The 24,734-nt window shown below is 37.5% G+C and overlaps 1 protein-coding gene across 3 annotated transcripts in view; it reads right to left on the bottom strand.

The window, feature by feature from the left end:
- Mtmr6 (Myotubularin related protein 6) overlaps positions 1 to 24,734 on the bottom strand; it is a 63,956-nt gene that overhangs the window by 14,796 nt on the left and 24,426 nt on the right. For all 3 annotated transcript variants that reach the window (XM_065221146.1, XM_065221145.1, XM_065221144.1), the window contains exon 2: positions 15,695 to 15,811. In XM_065221146.1, coding sequence (XP_065077218.1) covers positions 15,695 to 15,811 — 117 coding nt within the window. The remainder of the gene's footprint in view (positions 1 to 15,694; positions 15,812 to 24,734) is intronic.

Genomic DNA, 24,734 nt, shown 5'->3' on the forward strand with positions numbered 1-24,734 from the left:
ATGTCAATTACTCAAAATATAGCAAAAAGTAGCAGCCAATTTTTTTACAGTGATTAGTGTAGACATTGCTGGGTAAAATAATGACCACAGCTCAACAGGCAACTGCAGGCATTTTCATATAACATCATTTGAATATTGCATATGGTAAATTCTTTCAAATTTGTTGAAATTTTGCTTTGTGTGTAGAACATGATAAAATGTTATTGATTAATGCAATAGATGCATGATTAGATTACTAGGAGACTTAAAACTGCTGGTTTATAATGTCCATCCCCCAACGTCCTCCATAGTGTCCTTTCGACTTGGTTTGCAACTGTATCGTTCTCGAAATTTTCTGAAGTCTTTATTTCTGGCTTCCTGAGCCTCCTCGCTTAACATACCAATTGCAAGCAATGAAATTTGGATTGCTTGCGATACGTGGATTAAAACCTTATGGACAGAGGCTGGCATTGGATACCATTTATAAAGGTTAACATAAAGACGAGCAGTTTCTTCAGTAAAATTTCACAATTCTGCTATGTTGATCGAAAATCCGGAAGACAACGTATGAAGAATTGTATCGCATCGGTCAATTAGTTCTTCATTAATACCAGTAATTGCACTTGTTTGGGTTGCGTTAGTTAAGAATCTGCGTGCTTCTGTGCTTGTGTTTCTGATTGTTAACATCTTATCATGTTTTACACACAAAGCAAAATTTCAACAAATTTGAAAGAATTTACCATGCACACTTAGAAATAACTAATCAATCGGAATCAATCTTTGACATAAAGTATGAAAAGTAAACACAAATTTCATGTAAAATTAAGGTCCCCGAGACTGAACTTGAACCTGATTGACTTGAATTTCGCGTCTATTATGACTCAATTTTATGTCAAATTTGACGCTCGTATATGTCAGTCTCAGAGCATTTAAAATTACATCAATTTTTCTAAGTGTGTATGCAATATTCAAATAATGTTATGTAAAAATGCCTGCAGTTGCCTGTTGAACTGTGATCGTTATTTTACCCAGCAAAGTCTACACTAATCACTGTAAAAAAATTGGCTGCTACTTTTTGCTATATTTTGAATAATTGACATTTTTATGCATCACTTTTTTGAGACATTTATGTTAATAACTTTATAATAAAGCATGATATATAAAGTAATGGGTATTTATTGGATGAGTCAAACCATTTTGATAATTATCAGAATATAAAACATATACATTTGACGTATAGAGGTGAAAAAAAGGAAAAAACGCAATTTTAGAGGTTAGTTTTCCTAATTGCCCGATATCTCGCTTAATATGAGTCATAGAGTTTTGATGTATTCGACAAAATTTCTCAACACTTCAAATTACACAACTTTGCCTCAAAAACCATTCGGCTAGGATGCTCCGTTCAAAAGATAGACTCGAGCGCCACCTATGTGGCGTAAAAATGAACTAATATGAAACCTTCAAAAGATGGCGCTTTTAGTATTGAGCAACTTTGTAGAACATTGTATTGCTGTAGAAAGCAAACCAACGGCGCTAGAGGTTTTGGCCACACGAATGGCTTCGCTGCCCCACTGTGCGGCGGTTAGCGTGATGTTTCCGGCTAGACCGGTACCGACCCCGGTCCGAGAACGACATCCGTTCGTGTATCGGTGTGTGTGCGTGGGGTATTTTTCTCCTTTTTTGTCCACGGAATTGTCTCCGGCTTTGAACCTGTCCTTATTCCGGCTTTCGATTTTCGCTAATGGTGTTTGTCAGCATTTGTCTCCATGCCAGTGGACCCTGGCCACTGGGGGGAGATCTTCGTAGGCAGCCGTGCGGAGGAGTCTGTTCCTCTCGTCGAGGAGGAAGATCCCTTGATTTCCAGATGTTTTCGAGATGAAAGCAGCGGCTTTGGTTGCGATAACTGCGGTTATGCGGAAAGGCAGGATGGGCCCGGTGGTGACGATGAGGATGTCAACACATATCTGTTCTTCGGTAGTTTACGAAAGACTCCGTTCATCGCTACGAGGAACAGGGTAACGGCGATAACCGATAAGAATGTTCGAAATGACAGCAATTTAATAGTAAGTAATAGGTAATTTGAGCTGTATTTAAAATTTTACATTACTGATACACTAAACGTTCGCTAACACAAATAGACTATGTGAATATTTTCAGTTTATCGTAGCCGAATGTTGACTACTGCCAATAATTAGTCAGCCGGCAACTTATTTTCGACAACGGCGCCGGTGGTGCAGTGGTAAGCGTGATTACCTCTCACCCCAGCAGGCCTGGGTTCAATCCCAGTCGGCGCCGCCGGGATGTTCTGAGGCATAACATCTCTGAAAGGAAAGTAAAGCCGTTTGTCCCTGGTTCATGAGTTGATGGGTCGATAGGTAGGGTCCAGGTGTGGGAGCTGCCTTCCTGGCACGTCGGTAGCATTGGCGCTCAGCACGGAAAACAAGATCGACGGAAAAAACAAACCAAAGGAAAAAAAAAACTTATTTTCGACAGTTGTCGAAAAACGTTGTTATTTTTAGAAAAAACCAGCGAACGTTTAGTGTATTTCAAAGATGATACCCTGTTTTTCATATGGAATTTTGGCAAACGGACGTTTGGCCGAATGAACATTTAACCGAATAGACGATTGACGAATAGACGCTTGGCCGAACTTCTAGGATCGTCGCGAAGAGGCGCTTGTTGAACTTGTTCAATCAGTTTAAATCAGCACAACGTTGTTCCGGATGATTGGAGCCAAGTGAGAGTAATTGCCATTCAAACCCGCTAAACTTGCATCCGATCATAGCTCGTACCGTCCCATCGCAATACTTTTCTACATTCGGAAGTTGTTGAAGAAAATGATTCTTCTTCGTCTGGACAAGTGGGTCGAGTCGAATGATTTACTCTCAAATACGCAATTTTGATTTCAGAGGGCAAGCTTTCCACTGAAATTCAACGTGCCTATACTCGAAAACAGGCAATATGCTCAGTATTTTTGGAAATTTGGACTTTTGTTTCTGTTTGTGTATACAACTTTTCGGAAAAACTCCACTCACCAATTTTGAAAAACTTTTAAGGCAATTTGTTGTCAGAGAAGTATATAAGTTTATATCAAGGAAACTCTGCATGGTGTTCCACATCAAATTGCATCACGGAAAAAACGCTGTAGAAAATTACCTAGTTGACCGATCCTTTTCAAACTATCAGAAAATAAAATTTAATCCATTAGTACGCTTTTGGCATATTTATTCCATTCAACTTCAATACTATAACCCTACGCTCGCACCTTAACTCCACTCATTAGGTTCTGTACATCATCTGGCTGCAGCTTTTTCTGTACGGAAATCCTCCTTGGGATGCTTCCGTAATGCCTGCTTCATAATAGCCCAGTATTTTTCGATGGGCCTTCCGGTTCCAGTGACCCCGTTGGCTTCGTACCACTCCAGGACAATATTTGAATAGTGGCACGAAGCTAGATCCGGCCAGAAGATATTAGGGCCCTCGTGTTGCTTCAACAGAGGAAGCAGATGCATCTGTAGACACTCCTTGAGTTAGATCACCCCGTTTACAGTCCCGGTAGTCACGAACGGCGCACTTCGTTTGCCACATGAGCAGATCGCTTGCCAAATCATGTATTTCTGGGCAAACTTTGAAATTTTCTGCTTCCTTACTTCCTCGGGAACATCAAACTTGTGCTAGGCGGTGAAGAACAGTAGCCTCGGAAGCTGCCGGAAGTCTGGGGACAATGAGGCTTCGTCAGCATCTGGGTGTACACTTTCCAGGCCCGTGACCTTCCCACCGTATTTTGCCGTTGGTCACGATTTGGAGCCTTCTGTACTTTGTACTTATGCAGTCCCTCTCGGCCCTTGGCTCTCTGAACGAAAGACTTGGACTGATTCAACTTTTCGGCCACATCCTTGACCGAAGCATTGGAATTCCGCTTAAACGCTTTCACGACACGCTTGTGATCCTGATCACTAATAGGACATCCATTCTGACCGCATTTCTATTTTCGTTCGATGCTCACAGTTTCCTAGTAACGTTTAATCACACTACTCACTGTTGACTGCACGATTCCGAGATGTTTTCCGATGTCCCGATGAAAAAAGTTTATGATTTTCCAGGTGCTTGCGCAAAATCAATTCGCAACGTTGCTTTTCGGGTGACAGCGATAAAAATACAGTGTAAACAATACACTCTAAACAACTTCTACCCAAATTTTCAAGAGAAAATACTCAATGAGTAATTTTCAACAGCGTTTTTTCCGTGATGCAATTTGATGCGGGACACCTTTACAACTTCACGAATTAGTTGCACGTAGGGTTGAAAAAGTTCACCAAAACTCACTATGACTCGCGAACCTTTTCCTTGGTGTTATTCCTGAAATATCGCGAACTTTTTCAACCCTGGTTACATGGGCCTCCTCTTGGCCTGATGTTTAAGCCCTCTTCTATATATTTTTATTTGAAAGACATTAAAGTCTGCCTTGCTGAGGCAGCTTGCACATGACGGCGTGGTTCCGTCATAGGACCAAAAGCAACGAACCTGTAAGGATCATTGCAATATAGCTTGAACGATTTGTCTACTTATCAAGTAGCAATTTTGGTTTTTTGATTGATCAGTAGACCATCATTTTGACTTGTAGAATACTTTAAAACCTCAATATAACTAGCAATGTTTCTTGGCTTGGGCTAGCCACAGCTGGGTATCGAATTATCCCCGGAGAAAACTGAGATGGTTGTTTTTTTTCTAGCAAGCATTATCTGATTCCAAATACAGAGGAGAATACACATTGCATATTTGAGGCGTTGCCTCCGTATCGCGATAGGCACTATGCTATCGACGTGTACGTTATGAACCCATTGGACCTTCGAGAAGTTGCTCAACTGAAACCCTAAAACACGTCCAAAATTCACCCCGGAGTAAAACACCCGATGCGATTTTTCATAGCATTTCCGTTTCTAATTCATAAATTTGACAAGCGAAAATGCTAGTTAATTTTATATCTTATCTTATAACTTGAGAAGCCCTGCTCCGTATACGTGGCGAAGCTAGCAGCTATATTATATGCGTTAAAGAAAATTGCCTCATTGGAGGCATTAGAGGCTATTCGTTCAATGAAACCGACCGATGAAGCACTCTTCATATTTCCTGTTTGGAATACGATCTACCCAGAGTGCTTTATTTTATTGCCCTATCAGCTTAGTTTGGGTCCTTTCTCATTGTTCTATTCCAGGAATGCGAAAGCGGACTCACTAGCTAAGGTTGGTGCTATTCAAGGCGATATTTACGAGCGACCAATCGCCTTTACGATTTTTTCTCTACACCGTGGGATGTAAGATTCGCTAACAATTACAGTCAAGTCGACGATGACAGGAGCACATATCGTGGTAGGGATAAACAATAGTTGCAATTTCCAAACCTACGACTGGATGCCTTCCTTCAAATAACAACTGAAGTGCGGTAACAAATCGGTAGAACTGTTTCAAACACACAGTTGGTACTTGAGCGGGTCGGTTTTCATCTCTTTTTGCCAGTGGTGGCGGGGGGGGGGGACGGGACACCCCTCATTATCCCTCTCCAAAGGGGGAGTTTGGTAAAGAGAGATGAAAAAACCGATTTGTACCTTCCTTAAAAGTTGTCCTAGCTCGCTATTCTAATATCTACATGCAATCTTCACACTGCCGTACTCTAACGGAACTATCAACTCTATGCTTTCATCTTCTCCATCTATCGTATAAAAATTACCACTCTGTTATTTGAAATTAGCATCTTCAACGATGTGAATTAAAAAATATGTTTTTAACGCAAACGTTTTTAAGGCATGACAAACAGCTTTACTATCAAATCCATTAAATGTTGAAGTTGAACACTCACAACATTTTTAATGTCGTGACTATTCGTACTAACAAAAATGTGGAAACTTTAATGAAGTTCTATTGATCTCAGAAAAGTTAGATCTATAGATCGTTGGGGAATTCCAGAGATTTTAAGGGGAAGTCCCCGAAACTTTAGCCCAAACTATTGAATTGGTTTAAAATCAAGAATCAAGGAATTTCCGGAAACTTTAAGAAGATGGAAGAAAGGAGAAGAAATTTCTCATGAAAGTCATCTTCTAGAGACTTTTAAAACTCTTTACGACGAATGTTTTATAGCGAAATGTGTTGTCTGTATCTCTTCTAATAAAAAAGATATACCCGAATATAGTAAAAAATATGAATAAATTCAAATTGATTTTATACGAGTTTAAAAAATAACATACCTCCAATTTTTTCATATTACTTAGAATAACATACGCCCTTTCAAATGCTGTAGAAAAACTTTTTTTTTTGTTTGCCACAACCAGAGATATTAACATTTGAAAAGTGCATATTTTTAGTATAAAAACGTCAATAACTCTTGATCGGCGAAAGATATTGACAAGCTTTGTACAGCAAAAATTTGCGCCTTCTTAAAATCTAAAAGTTATTTGAAGACACCTTTGCTGAGAAATTCGAAATAAGAAAACTAGAGCCAAACAACTGTTTTTTTAGAGCCACCCAACTCAATTCAAGAAAATAGCTCTAAATCGGCCAATTGAGATACAAAAAAGTTGTTTTCTACAAAGTTGCTTGAAATTAGCTCAGGTATAACTTTGCCGAAAAATGTATACCTTATTTTATTCAAACAAATAAGTTAGAGATTAATGATAATAGGAACCACCCTAGAATTCATTGTCATAAAAATGAGGGCATAACTATAAGGAACAACTTTGTAGAAGAGACTTTTAGTCTAAGGTTTCAATTTCAGGCTCAAAACATATCATTCCACCTAAATCGGCATTCTGGACCACTGTGCTATGGTACAGGATCGAAAGCTCTCAATTAATAACTGTGGAAGTGCATATAGAACACTATGTTGAGAGCACGCAATAAGCTAATATGCGATATGCAATAAGCTTTATATGCGAAAAAGAAGAAGAAGCAGAAGAAGGGAGAATCTCAAATAAGTTTAGTAAAGCTCCAAAAACAAAGGGAGTTTCAGGTGAGTTCAGTTCCATTAGTTTCACTAAATTAGCGGGAAATTTCAAGAAGTTCTCAGATTTTCAGAGAACTTAAGAGATTTTAAGAAAATTATTGAGGTTTTCTGATAAGATATTGATCTCGCTAATAAAATTCTAAATAAAAAAAATCAAGAAAGAAAAGAAATCTTCAGAGTAGAGATATTCTGGAGTAGGGAAATAACACAATTTTTTAAAAAGTTTCGAGAAAATCAGCGGATTTTTAACACTTTAGAGAAGATTCATGATCGTTAGGAAAATTGTGGAAACTTTAGGAAGTCCGAAAAAATTTAGAGAAGTTAAAAAAAATAATGAGAAGTATTGCGAGCATCAGGCTAGTTTCCTAAGGTTCTACAAAAGGTCAGTAATTTTGTTTGTTTCTTCTTTTTTAAATATCATTAAATCATTATCATTAGTTTACACATACATTCATACATTATGAATACGAAAATTTAAAAATGTATTTCATGATTTTAAATCGAAAATTTTCTGGGTAGAACACATTCACTGTATTTACTTACTTGTGTTCTTCGAAGTATAGCACAATTAAACGCAATCGAATACACGAAACTCAAAACGACTGCTTCACAAAACTCTTGGTTAACAAAATTTATCACAAAGAAAACCATTTCTACTTTATTGCTTTGCTAGCAATCGTGAGAGTATCATTGAAACAGGGGTGCCAGATGTATTGCCTCTAGCAATAAATTTACGTTTATTAAAACAAGTAATTGCGATGTTTGACTCATTAACATAGATGACTTGATGTATTTAATGGTGGATTAATATCAAAAACTGTGTCATCGAAATCTAAAGAATTTGAGCATGCTTGGGTGTAAACAAACATAGCTGGTGAAACTCATATCTTTGCCAAAGTGTACTTTCCACAGATTATGCTTGTAAGATTTTTTATGAAATATTCTTCCAAAAGAAATAGTATCTCAATTCTCCTGAATTTAAAACTCATATCTATGGCAATTTCAATCAACGGAATGAATGAATCGTTGGTAAAAATGAGACATTTCAGTTTATTTTTGAGAAAATTGCTTTCTTAGGCCTAAACCGAATAAATCATGTAGAAAATCAGCAGAATTGCTTCCAGGATTTTTTTACTAACAAAGACGCCTGAAGATTACTGTGTAAGTGATTATGTTTCTCAATTATGAAGTGTTAGCAATCGAGTATTCCATATTTGTGCATGAAAACTATCCCACCGACTGTGACTACAAAGATGTCTTTGATTACAACAATGATAATTATGACAATATTAAGTATAAATTGAGTAGAATTAATTGGAAATCAGTTTTGAGAAATCAAGAAAATGTCGATTGTGCAGTAGACGTTTTTTATAAAATTTTATTGGAAATTAATCAAGAGAAAATTCCTTATAGAAGAAGACGACGTAGTTTTTGCTCCAAAAATTCGGTTTGGTTCAATAAGCAAATTATTAATGTGAAGAATCGGAAACAAAAGGCTTACAACATATATAGAAAACATAATAATCAGGGTAATTTGGAGAAGTATTTGAATATTTGTGACCAGCTTATTTTTACTGTTTCTTCTGCACTTAATGAGTACAACAAGTGTAACTGAAAATGAAATTAAATCATGTACAAGAAACTTATTCAATTGCATTAAAACTAAAATTAATTCGTGCAATTTTCCATCAAAAATGACTTTAGATGAAAAATTATAATAAAATTCAGAAGATATATGTAATTTTTTTGCAACATTTTTTTCAAGGGACGTACTCCAATTTCTCGGATAATGATCGTGAATATGAATATTTTTCATGTTTTCCTGACTTTTCGAGTAATGTTAAAAATATTTATATTCAAGATATTTTGACAGGTCTAAAAGATTTGGACGCCACGAAAGGTTCAGGACCAGATGAAATCCCACCAGCCTTTATGACAAATTTAGACTCTATCTACGATGCAGGAAATATTGTGTTTTGCTATGGCTAGATGTGAGAAATGAAAGAAAATTTTTCGAAGATTTATTCACTAGTGTGAGATTTATTGAACATCTGAATTTGAGATTTAGATGTGTCGCCCCCCTCGCTCACAACCCCTTTATACTGGCTGTTTAATATGGCACTTGACTCTGGTACATTCCCGCAGGAATGGAAAAAATCGTTTTTAATACCAATTTATAAATCTGATATCCGAAATTATCGTGGGATTGCCATCATCTCGTGCATTCTTAAACTATTCGAATCAATCATAAACAAAAATATCTTCAGCCAAATAAAACATAGAATAATAAATGCACAACACGGCTTTTTTGAAGGTCGTTGTATCACAACAAACCTCCAGGAATTTGTTGATTACTCATTAACTGCAATGGACAAGGGAAACCAAATAGAAGCTCTTTACACTGACTTCAGTGAAGCGTTCAATATACTTGACTTTCCAATGTTGATTTTTTAAATTAGACAAAAAGGGGAATTGAGATTAAACTCCTCAGCTGGATTAAGTCATATTTAATCGTCAGCAAATTGTAAAATTCAGCGAGAAAAAATCTAACCCCATTTAAGTCACGTCAGGAGTTCCACAGGGCTCGCACTTGCGACCTCTTCCTTTCATTTTGTACGTTCTCTTATTTTGAAAAATCTCAGAGAAACTATTTTTAGAGATAAGAAATGATGATGATATGAATACGTTTCAGAATGAAGCTCATGTTTTTTATACGTGGTGTTGTAAAAGTTTGTTGGAACGAAATGTTAAAAAATGTTATCTTATAACTTGCAGTAGACAACTAATCAAACCAAATATTCGTATTACATTAGGTAATCAAATTGTTCAAAGTTGTGATAAAATAAGAGATTTAGGAGTTATTCTTGATTTTAAATTAACATTTGTCGATCATTATAACACAATAATTCATATTTAGAGCAGGCAATATGCTTAATTTTATATAGCGTTTTGGTTTCCACTTTAAAGATTATTACACAATTAAAACACTTTATGTTGCCTATGTGAGGCCGTATGAATTAAAGCGTTTACTTTACTTTTCCCGTAAGAAAAGCACGGGAAAGTAAAGTAAACTCTTTTTATTCATACGGCCCAATATTAGAATATTGCAGTGTTGTTTGCTCACCTTATATGAAAAGACATGAAGAACAAATAGAGTCAATCCAAGGCAATTTTTATTATATGCACTATGTAAATTGGGATGAACAGAATTTCCTCTCCCATCTTATGAAGCTCGTTGCTTATTTATCAACATTCAGTCATTGAAAGAGCGTCGGAATTATGATATGGTCTCTTCCGTGAACAATGATAGACCTAAATATACCACCCCTAAAACTGAAAAAAATATTTCCAAGCACTTCGAAATCATAGATCATAAGTTATAATGTTATTATGTAGTCTACATTTTTGATTGACAAATAAAAAAATAAATATCCAAATTATCCGGGTGAGATTTAAACTCATGACTTTGGCGTGAGAGGTATGGATTCAGATTTTTATGTTTACAAACAAGGTATTTTACGATGGTTAGCACAAATTTTTAATTTAACTATTTTGTTTGCATTACTTCTGCGTGAAGTTAACGATGTACATAGTTGAAAATGCAACTTTCAAATAACAGGCTAAAGTGGTCAATTTTATAAGATAAATGAGGAGATGAAAGAGGCTTTTCTCCATCCTAGATTTCATTAAGACTGAAAAAAGTCAGATGAAATAAGAATAAAAAATAAATAAATAAATAAAATAAATTATAGATGTATAGAGCTGATAGTTCCGTTGGAGTACGACAGTGTGAAAAATGTATATAGAAAATAGAATTGTTCGCAACTTTAGGGAAGGTACGCATCTCTTTGCCAAACTCCCCAGTTGGAGGAGAGGGATGGTGAGGGGTATCCCCCCCACCACCACCACTGGCAAAAAGAGATGATCACCGATTTGCTCATGTATCTACGATGTGTTGAAACAGTTCTATCGATTTTATCGCACTCAAGTCGTTATCTGAAGGGAAGCATCCAGTCGTAGGTTTGTATTGATTTATAAATAAATAAAAAAAATGAAATAAATAAAAAAAAAAAATTGCATCAGCCTAATTATCGGGCAACAGAATTCCTGTAACTTGGATAGTTCGCCTCTAGAGGAAGTGTGGAATCTACTGTATTCTGGTTTTGGCCTCTTTTATTTTAAGCGGGCCTCAATTTCCCGATTTGGTTGGGGTCATAAAGGATACCGGGGTGGTTTCTTTGTTTTCCGTTCTCTTTTTTCCTTGTTCCTATTTATTTCTTTCTTTTCTTTTCAGAAAGCGAGTAATGGCACTATTAACATAAGCCATATATAATTAGTGCTCAGATCCCAAACGGCGGAATTAAAAAAAAAAAACGAGTGAACGCGTTACATGCTTTGCCCAGACACAAGGTGGAAATATACCTGCGTTCCATTGCAGGTCAGGAGATCAAGCAACAATGGAGTTTACATTAATCTTCTTAGCTCTGTCACTCGCAACGATTTATCTGATTCATTTTAAATCCTGTATACGTACGGTATTGTCCTCGCTCTATGATTTCCTGTGCATTAAATGTAAACCACTGTAATATCTGTCTGCAAGGTAAATGTCTATCTATCTATCTATATATATAAAAATGAATTTCTGTATGTCTGTCTGTCTGACCCTTATAGACTCGGAAACTACTGAACCGATTGGCGTGAAAATTTGTATACAGAGGTTTTTGGGGCCGTGGAAGGTTCTTATGATGGTTCGAGACCCCTCCCCCTTCTGTAAGGGGGGGGGGGGCTCACATACAAATGAAACAGAAATTTCTGCATAACTCGAGAACTAATCAAGCAAATGGAACCAAATTAGGCATGTGGGGGCGAGTGTGGGGGTATAAGGAGATAATCATAGGGGGTAGCCCCTTAGATAATAGGGGGGGGGGCTACGTACAATATAGCATGCTTTTTTTTAAATCGGCGCATAAACTCAAGCTAATATTGAATCCCGAGCAAGACCGGGCACACTCAGCTAGTATTTAATAAAATAAGGCACGTTATACATTGCACTCTATAGAACATTTAATTAACGCTGCACAGTAGGCCTGGCCGCTTTTGTGCTTGCATCACAACTCCATTGACTAGCCACACAACTGGCTATTTACTGGGCCACATTTTGAAACCATCATGTTGATGGCATATCGAAGCAACCTGTTATTTTTTGTTATTTTGCCATTGAATCAGAATATACCTATGTTCCAAAATGTAAAATACCATAGGTATCAGTACGTCAAAATCGACGATATGTTGGATTCAAACGGAATACCCCTAACAAACATTAAACGTTAATATTGATAAGATACAATATGGATGAAAATCAGGGGTCTCGAAACGACGCATTTTTCGAATGACCGCTTGTGTGAAAAAGTTTGTCGTATCGACATGCAAAATGAGACCCCATTTCATGCCTTGACAAAAGTTCAGAGTTTTGTGCATATACAGGGGATGTGCGAACGTTGGACTCTTGTAACTTCGTTGAAAATTGTTCGATTTTCAAACTTCAAGAAGCATTCCACTGGTACGTTTGATTGAGTTGAATTGTGCATCTGTTATGACTAAATTTTATGTCAAAATTGACGCTCGTATATGTCAGTCTCAGAGCACCTAAATTTACATGATTTTTTCTAAGTGTGTAGGTAACGATTGGTTGCAATATTTTGATAAATACCTTTGCAAATGATTCACGATTGGACTTTTAAATAGTATTTTCACATTTCTACATGAAATGGTGACGATCGGTTTTCCACGTTAACTTCAAATTTCTTTAATTTTCGATATATCGATCTTCAAGATTGATATATCGAAAATTAAAGAAATTTTGAAGAAATGGTTGGACGAGTGATCGTTGAATTTTTTTTTACAGCATTGGAATTTTTTCGACAACCATTTCGAGTGACTCCGCTCCAATCAGGTTGTGAGCTTTTCGATCATATCGAAAAGCCACCAGACAAAAATGGTCGCCGGATTAACTATTTGGGTACCCATCTCACAGACACCATAAAGCGTCGTGCGTGAAGGCAAATAAGCAGGGTGTTCGGTTATCACACTTTGCTCTGCAGACATTTTGTTTTGCCTCAATCCATTATCAAGGAACGCTTAAACCAACAAGAGGCGGAAACTTACACCCTCGGAAGGCAATGCTTTTGTCGCGCCAGGCTCAAGAGGTTGTTTGCTTTGTGTATTGAATCTTCAACAGGACGTGACTAAGAGGCTGTGTTTGTTTACTCGTTAAAGTTACCCGACGGCAACGGCACCATCTTGCTCAACCGGAACTTGAAGGAATATTCTATAACGAGTATGTGGTTTGTATTTCGATGAGCATAACTTCATGCTAAACAGTAGTGAACAGATTAATTACAAATGAAATCACTGACACTTTCAACAGTTTTGAAAATGTTTCGAATGTGATGTCCAACACTGTTGTAGCACATCATGTTTCCCTCGATAGATGCATCGCAATCTTCAGAGTAGATCCTTTAGTGTTAAATATTCATTATTTACTTTGTTTTACTAATTTGTTCAGTTGTATAACCCTCCTCCTGGCTTGTTATTGTTGTTGTTTGGTAGCCCTTAGAGTGGATTAGAGCGTGTAAACACAGTCAACCCAACCCAGAGAGGTCAGTAAGCATTTCTTTATTCAGTATCACACAACAGGCAATGTGCAAACTTTTCTTGGTCCGGGGATTGTGCTTTTTTATCGTTTTATTTATTCGATTACGATTCTGAATGGGCCGGCAATAGCCATTGAGAAAGTGTTGTTGGTCACAACCATTTTTACTTGCTGGTAAATGCAAATAACTAATCCGCATGAAAGGAACCACTTGTAGCATTCCAATTTATGGGGACATTTATTCTATTCAAAGCATCATGGTATCGACAGCAAATATCGTGGTTCTTGGCGGGCAATTCTCGCATATCAAATATTATAAAATTAAAATACAATTTACATCAGCCTAAGTGGGATAAAACAAATAAATTCTGGATTTCTTTTACTGATGAAGATTTTCATGCAGATTTGTGGATACATAAATTGGGGTGAGTCGATCCACTTGTATACCTCTGATAAATTAGTGGTAACACGTATCTCAGATGGTAAACATTATCTCAAAAGATCAATATCGCTGAAACTCCACCAAATGAATGTTTAGAGTCTCCCTTTCATTTAAGGCTAATTTCAAAATGTCTTATCGAGGGGTCTAGAACAAAAAAATCCCTGTATTTACGTGTCTAACGAGACTAACTCAGAGAGTGAAGCACTTTTGCTCAGTTGAATGGAGAAATTTATAAAATCGTACACTCCCGATCATAAGTACACGCCCTAAAATCGTCCAATTTTCGTTCTTTTTAGTACTGTTTAAAGATTTTGAATGGAAATACGAAATTGCTCAATATCATTTTCAAATTTTGTATACCAAAGGTTCACCCAAAGTTACACTATTTTTCAAAATTTACTCTGAAGAATCATGAATAATTTTCTCAGAATTGACTTGAAAAAAAATAATTTGAAATTAAAAGTAGTAGTAGAACCCTTATGCTATGCCATTCATACCATTCAAATAACCCAAGGAGATCAACAATTGGACGTAAAATGAGAGAGCTTTGAACAAAACACATTTGCATGTTCACCATCCGGAAGAACTTTGCCGCATGTACAACTTTGACGATGACAATTACTACCTAAGACCCTAAGCTACAGCATATTCTAATATTTTACATGCACACTAGCGCCGCATACCGAAAATATTCTAAACTATTTACTGTTCATCAGCCAAAAGACCTTGACCTCCTGAACAACTTTGCCCAAGACAATATCTTTCTATTTGGTCAGGATCTCGAGATATTTTATACGTGAAAATTTTATGTGTATACTAGCGAAGCGTAGTGAGAAAATTCGGAAACATTGTATACCAAAAATAGGCTTTAACCTCCTGAACAACTTTGCTCAAGGCAAAACGTAATCTTTTATTAAGGTACACCGGGGCAAGTTGAAATGCGGAGTAAGTTCAAATGAAAGGCGTAACTAATAGCGGAATTGAATAATCACTGTGATTATTGTTAACAGTATAATATGAACCTAAACGCATCCTATGACTGTCAAATCAGGTAATCATGTTCTCAAATAAAAACGTGTTTTATTAGAATAATCTGAGGTGAATCTCAAACGATACAAAACTCTGGAAGTGCTCCAAGGAACAACACATTTATGTTCAATGGACCATTCGAGAAGTACAAATAAAATCACGACAAATACCAAACACCAGCAAACAAAAATACAGCTCCATTCATCAATCTCATGCGTATTATCTGATTGACGAACGGTGATATTATGTGTCAAGAAAATATAACTAAATAATACTGCAGAAGAGATATTAGATTTCACTCAGCATCTATTTCAATATAAAAGAACGGTCGATTCTATGCTAATATTAGAGCCAGTATTGACAAAATGAAGTCAGCCGAGAATTCAGCCTTAACCATGTTTCTGCAAGATCGGCACCAAATTATAAAATGTATTCTCGTACTTTAGTCTTATACTACAAAAGTTCGAACCAATTGAAGCTGTATTTTAAGCCCCCAACAAAAAATATCCCTTCACGCCCAAATGAAGCTAAAATAAATGTACATCGTCTGAAGTAGAAAATTGTCTCCATTTGTTGGACTGTATGCTTTTGCTTACCCATGTCTCCCTGTTGGCTTCCGGATCGACGAAAATCAAGTGTGTTGCTGTGAGGTAGAGCACCCCTACCGTAGGATTTTTGCTGTTGTATCTGTCTATCATCCGCACATTTTCGATCTGTAACGAGAGGAAAACCAACGACCGTGTTAGATATGAATACCTGTGTGCAAAAAAGAAATCAGATGGAAAATTCAAATTCATAAAACAAGCACTTCATCGCAATCCTAAAATATTCACATTTATTCACTTCTATTCTGAGGATTTCATCCTCGTCGGCTTAAAACACTAATTTATGAGCGATTAAAGAATTAATTAGCCGAAATCCGCATCCAGACGTCTGCTGAAAGGAGCCTTGAGGTGGCAACAGAAAGGATATCTAATTATTCAGAATTCAGAGCTCGTTCAAGCTCGGCGTCACGCTGTCATGTTCCGCTCAACACTTCAATGGGGGGAAATGGTAGGTATCTTGCCAAGAACGCTACAAGCTCCACATGTAGTCTGCTGAACAATAAGGGGTTTTGTGAATGAAATTGCTTGTAATGGGGTTGGCGAAAAGCATCATTTAGAGTGGAAACAACGGTCAAAATGGGTTACAATTATGCTAATGGTGGGTGGTGATGTGAAGCAGTCCACCGGGACAAATGGAAAGAACGGCGATTTGTGATCATGGCAGACCGGCGTGGACACAAATAATGATGGATACTATTTTTGAATTGAAAAAGGGATTTTTGTTATTTGATTTATGAAATCATTAGATGTTATACAAATGTATTGTTCTTGTAAGATACAATAAGAGGTTGTGATGTATGTGTTTGTCACAATTTCGTCAATTTCGCTTTCAGAGAGACACAATCAGAGAGACACAATCAGTGATTTTATGATTCGTGAGCGCTCTGAATGAATACCTTAAGTACCCTGATCCTAATATATAGCCATACATTTATAATAAATCGCGCATTCATAACATAAACTTTTAGTACCAAGAATCACAATCTTTGGCATATTTCAAGAGATTCAGGTGAACATGGTTAGATGATTAGGTTACTTTATTAAAGAGACTTTCAGCCTTTGGCTGATTCGTCTCTGTCCAGGTGAACATGAAAAATCAGGATATAGGAGAAATGACTCTAATGTTGACCTAAAGATTGGGCCTATCGAGGAAAATCTCCTGTTTTTCAATTTTTCGTTGAACAATGCGGTCATCTGGTCAACACAAATCGATAAGGTACATTAGAGGAAGTAGGACTTGGGTGGTAAGTAGGATCATTACAAGACATAAATCTTATTAATTTTATTTCATTTTCTCTACAATGTGAAAATTCTTGTTAAATTTTGTATAAGGCATAAAATGATGGAATAAATTTGAGCAAATCTTAGAAATATTTTTAAAACCACGAATGAAGACTTCACATTGTACTCGAAAGACGTACACTGGTGGGTATGAAAATCTTTAAACCCATGTAGCTCCGGAAATACGGCACCAGTCAAGTTTGGATGTTCAAAATTGACCCCGATTTTTACACAATTTAGTATTTTCTAATTAAAACTAGGGTTTGGGTAAAATTGACTTTTCAGTTTAACGATTCATCAAAACGCTAGGATGTTTTATGTCCGACGTTTCGGTCGTTGAAATTAGGCTTCTTCAGGGGATATAACATTGTACCATCTTTTGTTCAGCTCAAAAATCTATACGATATTAAAATAAAATTAACCCAAATAAAGATCCCAACCCCTGGATCGAAACGTTGACGATGATAAAACTGCAAAACTCTTCCGTGAAGACTGAAAGTCGAAACAACTTATTCTTCAAGATCATTAAACTTCCCTGAAAACAAAACTTTTCTGATGTTTTCGAAGCATGCTTGAAGTGATTGGAACTGCTCTAAATATCTCTGAGCATCAATAATGTTCCCTAGACTTGAATTTATCAGAGGATTTAAAATATGTCGCAATCTTCCTGACGAGAATTGAACTGCCCTGAAGTTCTTTGATCTGAAAATTCCACAATATGTCTGATGTTTTTTATACTTTCTTGGAGCTCATAAAACTTCCGTTAAAATATCAGTTCCCTAAAGTTCTGGAATTTTCTCTAACGTTTCCTAATTTTTCAAGTAGTTCTCGGAACTTCTCTAGCGGTCCAACAACTTTTCTGATATTTATGGAACTTCCCGGCAGACCCCGCATATCTACTGAAATGTTCAGTATATTCCTGAAACTCTCGGAATGTTCCATAATTCTTCGGAACTACTTTAAAGTTCCTTCAATTAATTAATGGAACTACTCTAAAGATCTCTAAACTTCTTTGATCTTCCCTAAAATGTTGGAACTTTACTGAAGTTTTTAAAAATCCTTGAGTTTCTTGGATTTCTTGTAAAGTTCCTGTAATTTTCATGAAGTTAATTGAACGAAAAGCCTTCCTGAAGTCATCAAAAAAACTTTGAACTTCCCTGAAAATCTCTGAATTTCTGTGAAATTCAAAAAATATATCCAAAGTTTTCTAAAATTTTTAGCAGTTCTTTGGACTTCCATGAAATTCCTGGAACTTTTTGAAGTTTCTCAAAATTTTGCTGACGTTCATGGTGCTGTCTTGAATTCATCGAAACTAATGTTCACAGATATTTGAACATGCCCGAAAGTCTGAACGTCCCTGATAATAAGTAGACCTATCTTCCCTGAGGTTCTTGGAGATTCTTTAAAGTTTCCACAATTTTCCTCAAGTCAAGTCCTCCTTTTTATCCCGAAGTCTGAAACTTCTTCAAAATCCTCGGTATTTCCTTTGATTCTTCGGAACTTCATCGAACTTCCTACAATTTTTGTTGGTCACCCTGAAGTTCTTTTATATTTCCTTGAGTTCTCACTACAATTCTGATGATGTTCCTGGAATTGCCCTGAAATTAATAAAGCTGCGCTAAAGACCTCTAAACTCCGCGACGTTCTCTGCAGTTCCGTGATATTTGTTTACTTTTTGTGAAGTTTCTGACATTTTTCTTGATCTCTAGACGGTAGGGGAAAAGTTGGCTTCGGCAATACCTTATCCTATTATCGTCAGGGGGGTAAACAACGTCTTGAGTGCTCAACTTTGGCATGTGGATACATTGTGTTTCAGAGCAACTATTGGCCAAATTTGAGTGCTCTAGGACTTTGTTTACCCCCTGACGATAATAGGTTAAGGTATTGCCGAAGCCAACATTTTTGGAACTTTTGGTAGGTTCTCGATATTTTCCTGAATTTAATGGAATTACCCTAAAGTATTCAAATTTCACCTGAAGTTCCTATGATTTTCATAATTATCATGATACTGCCTGAAGTTTCGTAGCTTCCCTTAAGATATTTAAACTCAACTGAAGTTTTGAAGTTTTTGCAACTGTGGCTCCTTAAAGTTTCCTGAATTGAATGGATATGCCTGAAGCTCTTTGATTTTCACTGAAGATCTCGAAACATTCCAGAAATCTGTGGAACTGTCCTGAAGCTAGTGGAACCTACTCAAACAGCTTCCATGTTGTTCTGCACGTTTTTTTATGTTTTTGGAACTTCCTTTAAATTCTTTTAATTCTATCAGGGATCCGGAGCCTACCCTAAAGATCTAAAAACTTTCATGTTATTCTGCACGTTTTTGTTGTTTTCGGAACTTTCTTCAAATTCTTGGAATGCCCATGAAATTCGCAAATCTACCTGATTTTTTTTGCGATTTTTCTGAAACTGACATAACATAACATTTTCAAAATTTTCCTCAAGTTCTTGGAACTTCATTTCAGTCCCAGAAATTTATCTGACGTCAGATTTAAGGGCGCTGCTGATTGAATGTATGATATGTTAAGTATATTTGCAACGCAATTTTGCTGATATGAGCGCCCTAAGTAATGCCCTAACTTCCCGTAAAATATTTCTGCGCCCAGTTCGAAAAAGAAATGTAAATCTCTGTTACATATATTGCACATAAATGGAGCATCATATATTATACTAGTTTACAATATCGATCTAAGTTATGATACATTTAATAAAATAATCCATTTATTATTTGCAATCGTCCATATGCTAAAATCAATTCATGCAAGTTTATTTATTTATTTATTGTTCCAATGATTCATCTGACATATGGTTGTCGTAATGAATTGAAAAAAAGTATAATTAAAACAAAAACAGGACACGTTCTTATTCAGGACAGTCTTCTAATAAAAACAGTTAACGGCACATTAAAGTCAAACAATGCATGGACGTCATTAAACGTATTAGCGACGGCTCGGATAGATTTATTGAACCCAAATTGCCGATTACGAGCTGCGAGATGTACAAAATTACGCTGTCTAATCACTCTCTCAGGTGCGCAAAAGAAAAGCTGCCGAAGTAATTCGGGGGAATCAATCTCGCTGGTAATGATCTTAGCAGCAAACACAAGGTGTGTTTGTTCCAAGGTGTCAATTCTAATTCTGTGTGTTCCAAGGTGTCAATTCTAAGCAGAGGACAGCGATCCACTTAAGACGGCAAGTTAGTTTCTCTGTACACTCTAAAATCTGGCTATCCAGCATGCTTGGTGTGGGTACCAGACGACAGCACTATACTCTTATATCCCATGACTTACATCATGTAACCTTATAACCCCATGGCTTATATCATGTAACATAGGCTGTCTTGCAATGAGCACTCATACATCTAGTTTTCACTGGAAATACTATGTATGAGTGCTCATTTCAAGACAGTCTATATTACATGATATAAGCCATAGTCTATACGGGGTATAAGATTGAACGTACTAACGAACAATACAGCTCCCGCAGGCAAAGCGGATCGCGAAAGTCTTCAGATATTTTGAATATAAAGCCAAGCTGTCTGTTAGCTTTAGTCAGGATGTCATTGTAGTGCGGTTCGAAGGTTAATTCACAGTCGAGTGTTACTCCCAAATCTTTGACCTGGCTAATCCTCTCTAATGTTTGCCCGGAAATGAAATAATCAAATATTATCGGGTTTTGTTTACTGTGAAACGATATCACATTGCACTTGTTGATGCTGAGCGTCATGAAATTACGGGAGCACCAACTCTGAATACGATCCACAATCAGCTGCAACTCCTCACAATCAGCGATGCAATTGATAACCAGATACATTTTGACATCGTCAGCGTAGAATAGCCGGCATCCAGGTGGCAGTAGACACGAAAACTCGTTGACGAAAAGCGAAAACAGAGGCCGGCGCCGGTGGTGTAGTGGTAAGCGTGACTGCTTTCTAACACCCTAATGGGTCTGGGTTCAATCCCAGCCGAGGTCGGTGGGATTTTTCTGAGACATAAAAATCTCTGGTCACGTCTTCCTTCGGAAGGGAAGTAAAGCCGTTGGTCCCGGCCCATGTGTGTTGTGATTGGGTGCGATATATTACGCAGGTGTGGAAGCTGCCTTCCTGCACATTCGGTTGCCGTCAATGGATTGCAATCGATGTCCATCGGTGATTGGCACTAGATTGCGGAACAGAAACCGACGTTAAATAATGGAAAATAAGCGAAAACAGAAGGGGGAACACCGGAAACGTTCGTGAACACTTCAGAACGAGCAGCTCCATTCTTAACGCAAAGCGATCGGTTCGTAAGGTAAGATCCACGAGATGAAGGATCCAGAGACTCCGAGTTTCTCAAGCTTGCTCAAAAGAATGTTGAGGTCTACTCGGACAAATGCTGCCTTGAGATCAGTGTCAACCGCGTCAATTTGTCCACCAGAGTCCATTGTCCGAACGCAGAGCGACACGAATTCGGTCAAATTGGTTGTAACTGACCGTTTTGGGTAGAAGCCATACTGAGCCGTGGAGATGTAATTTTTACAAGAACTGAAGAGCGCCTCATTGATGATGATCTCGATTACTTTCGAGCAGCAACATAGTGATGTGATTCCTCTGTAATACTGGAAATTCCTTTTATCACCTTTCTTGTGGACGGGGAACACATACGAAAATTTCCACGCCTCAGGAAATTTACTCTCCTGTAGTGACAGATTAAATAACTTCACCAAGGGAGTGAGCAACGACTCCAAATACAGCTTCAGAACGGACGCAGGAATGCCGTCTGGCCCGGCAGCAAACGAGAGTTTCAACCTTTGAAGGGCTAGATTGACGGTATGTTCACTGATGTGAAACGGACGGAGCTCAAATGCATCTGTTGGAGAATCGCTTATAACAATCGTGACTTGATTTGGTGAGGCCGAAGATTCATTGAACGAACTCATGAAATGTTGAGCAAAAAGGCGGCATTTCTCCGGTTCGGATTCAGCAGTTTGCTCACCGAGATGAACTGACAATGGCAAACCGACTCCGTTCTTTTTAGAGTTTACAAACGATGATTGCGTACGGAAGACATACCGTCGTTACAGGTATCTGTTACATTTCTTATAGTCTGCATCGTAATGTACGAACGATTTTGGCAGTATCTTCGTCGCGATTTAGCCCTATACCGTTTCAGTCAACGCAAGTGATCGTTAGACCACAAATTCAGTCATGAAAACGGTCAGAAATATTCAACGGCATCGTCAACACATCCAGCTAATTCTAATGGTCGCCAATCGATATCGGAAATAGCAGCACTAATCGCAACATAGTCAGCTCGACAATCAAAAACGATTGACGCTGGGAGGTTCATCAGGACGTCTAAAGCAGGGTGGTCTGCATTAAGAAAGATAAGAGGTTCTATGGCTTCCGAAACGGTGCATGCCAGAGTTGCAGCTTCGTTTGACAGAACAAGGTCTAGAAAGCGAGCGTTCCTAGTAAATACACCATTGGTCTGCGTGAGGTCATGTAAAGCGAAACCGTCGATAAGCGTTGAACTAGCAGCCGATACAACCGATTGAGGCTCAACCTGGAAAGACCCATCGTACGACTCCCTATTATAGCTTACTGTTCGCCTCTTTAATAAGGAAACCTAACCTAACCTACCTTATTTTTGATTTCTAGTGAAAAATTGGCAAAAAATGCTTTCCTTCGAAATTTATGTATGGTCCCAATATTAGAGATAATTAGGCCAGGCTTGCTGAAACTCTTCAAACTCCTCAAACTCACTGGAGTTTTTAAAACACTCTTGTCCTGCGAGTTTAGCCAACCCTCACCTCGAGTGAGTGGCTGCAGGAATATGGAAGAAGTAAACAAAAACTCCACGAGATAGAGGGAGAGTGAACTTCAGCGAGAGGATGATTTGACGTGAGGTGCGCTTTTCGAGACTGCGGATGACTTTTTTGTTCGACGCAAGAAGCTCAGAGTTCACCCAGAGTGAGAGTAAGAACGTGTGATAGAAAACATGAACATGAATGGCAGCAAACCTCACTCTCATTTTATCCCCCTTCGCTCACAAGCTCTGAAGCTCAGTGGAATGATTTGGCAGTAGGAATTCTACTCCTCATAAAAATGCTACGCTCGGTTCATTTCAAACTCGCGAGGCTCCATCAAGCCTGAATTAGGCCAACATTAGGGACATTAGCCCTATCACTATCATGAGATCAAGCTAACTGTCAAAACCTTTCATTTAATATGTCATTCAGTAAATTAACTATCAGAGTTTGATTAATTAACTGTGCAACAGCACACATTGTGAGTATCAATATACATAAGTGGCAGGTGAGCCAATGTTGGCACTAGTGCTCCATTTTTTGCCTCACGACTTAAATTTTAGTTAAGAACAAATTTCATGATTTAATTTGCGTAGATATTTAATTTGAAAATTAAGACAGGACCAATTAGATGGCCACCAGGACCAAAAAATGGTACACTCACCGTGTATGTAAATAAGATATAGCTCATAAAAATTAAACCTCCTGTTTTTACACTTCAGAGAGGTTATAAATTTTGAAACGTAGATACAAAATTTTTCACAGTCGTCTATCAGATTGTGGTCACTTTAAATTTTGATTAAGCTCTTGTTGAAAAGAAGAAACAGAAGAAGAAGATATAAGTTTAAAATTAAAAGGCCTGTTGAATTAAGCACAAGATGCATTTCTCTTGATAGCAATAAAAAATGTCTACAAACAAAAGAATTTCAATTCCACATGCTCGCATACATTCCAAGAGTCATCCACAAGTCATAAGAAATGATATACACACAGGAAAGATATGTTCACGCGGAAGGGATGGTTTTGCAGGTCGCCCATATAAATATGTGTCTGGTATGCGACCCATTTTATGGCTGCATGATGTAATATAGGATGAACGATGGCAATCATAGTGAAATATGAAGTACACTTTTCAGATTCTCTTTTGAAACATTAATTCCTCCGGTTTACGAACTACGCATAATTTGAAGTGGCCATGCAGTCCAAGTAAGTGCTGTACAGCCAAATGCAAACAAAGCGAATGTGAAGTGGTCTCAGTTATTCCACACATAATCTTACCGCATAAAGGTGCAAACGAACAAAACTTTTCCCTGAAGCATCCATAGAAGCCAAGTTTCCACAGGCGGCAATATTCAGAAACAACTTTTGTCATTCATTTATTTTATGCCGCCACGATTGCGCAATTTTAGTAGAGCAAAAAACTTTTGCCAATTGCTCCGTTACTCAAATATATTAAGCTTAGTGCAAGCTACAACAACAAAATTGTTGCCGTTTTCTAACTGGAACGGAATATTCAGTACATAAGGAAGATGAGAAATTGAACCGGCGTTGAAAATGTTCCTGTCTACCTATAAAGAAAAAAAGCATGTTTGAATGGATCCGTGAAATTGAAGCTGACTGTGTTGTTGTACCTACACCGCATCATGTAATCCACCTAAAGACTACTCCTTGCCTATGTAAACCTTTTTCGATATTGGAACTTTTCACAGTATCAGCTTCGATTTTTTTTTTTGATCATGAACTTTAATGTTTCGTTCATTTAGATGACGATGAAAATATGATTGGTTTTCGATTTTCTGGATAAACCATATCAGTAATGGATTCAGGAAAATTTGAACATTTTGCTCCTGCGTCAGTTCGCTTCCAATAGAATCTTAATTCGTTCTGCCTGTGCCGTGCTCCTAGGTGAAAAACACATTTTCGATCTAATCGATTTGAGTTCAATCGTAGAATGTTAAAAAATA

Source organism: Ochlerotatus camptorhynchus, unplaced genomic scaffold (genome assembly GCF_037179485.1).
Source record: "Ochlerotatus camptorhynchus isolate MF236.1 unplaced genomic scaffold, CSIRO-AGI_Acam_v1.1 ptg000139l, whole genome shotgun sequence".
Classification (NCBI taxonomy): domain Eukaryota; kingdom Metazoa; phylum Arthropoda; class Insecta; order Diptera; family Culicidae; genus Ochlerotatus; species Ochlerotatus camptorhynchus.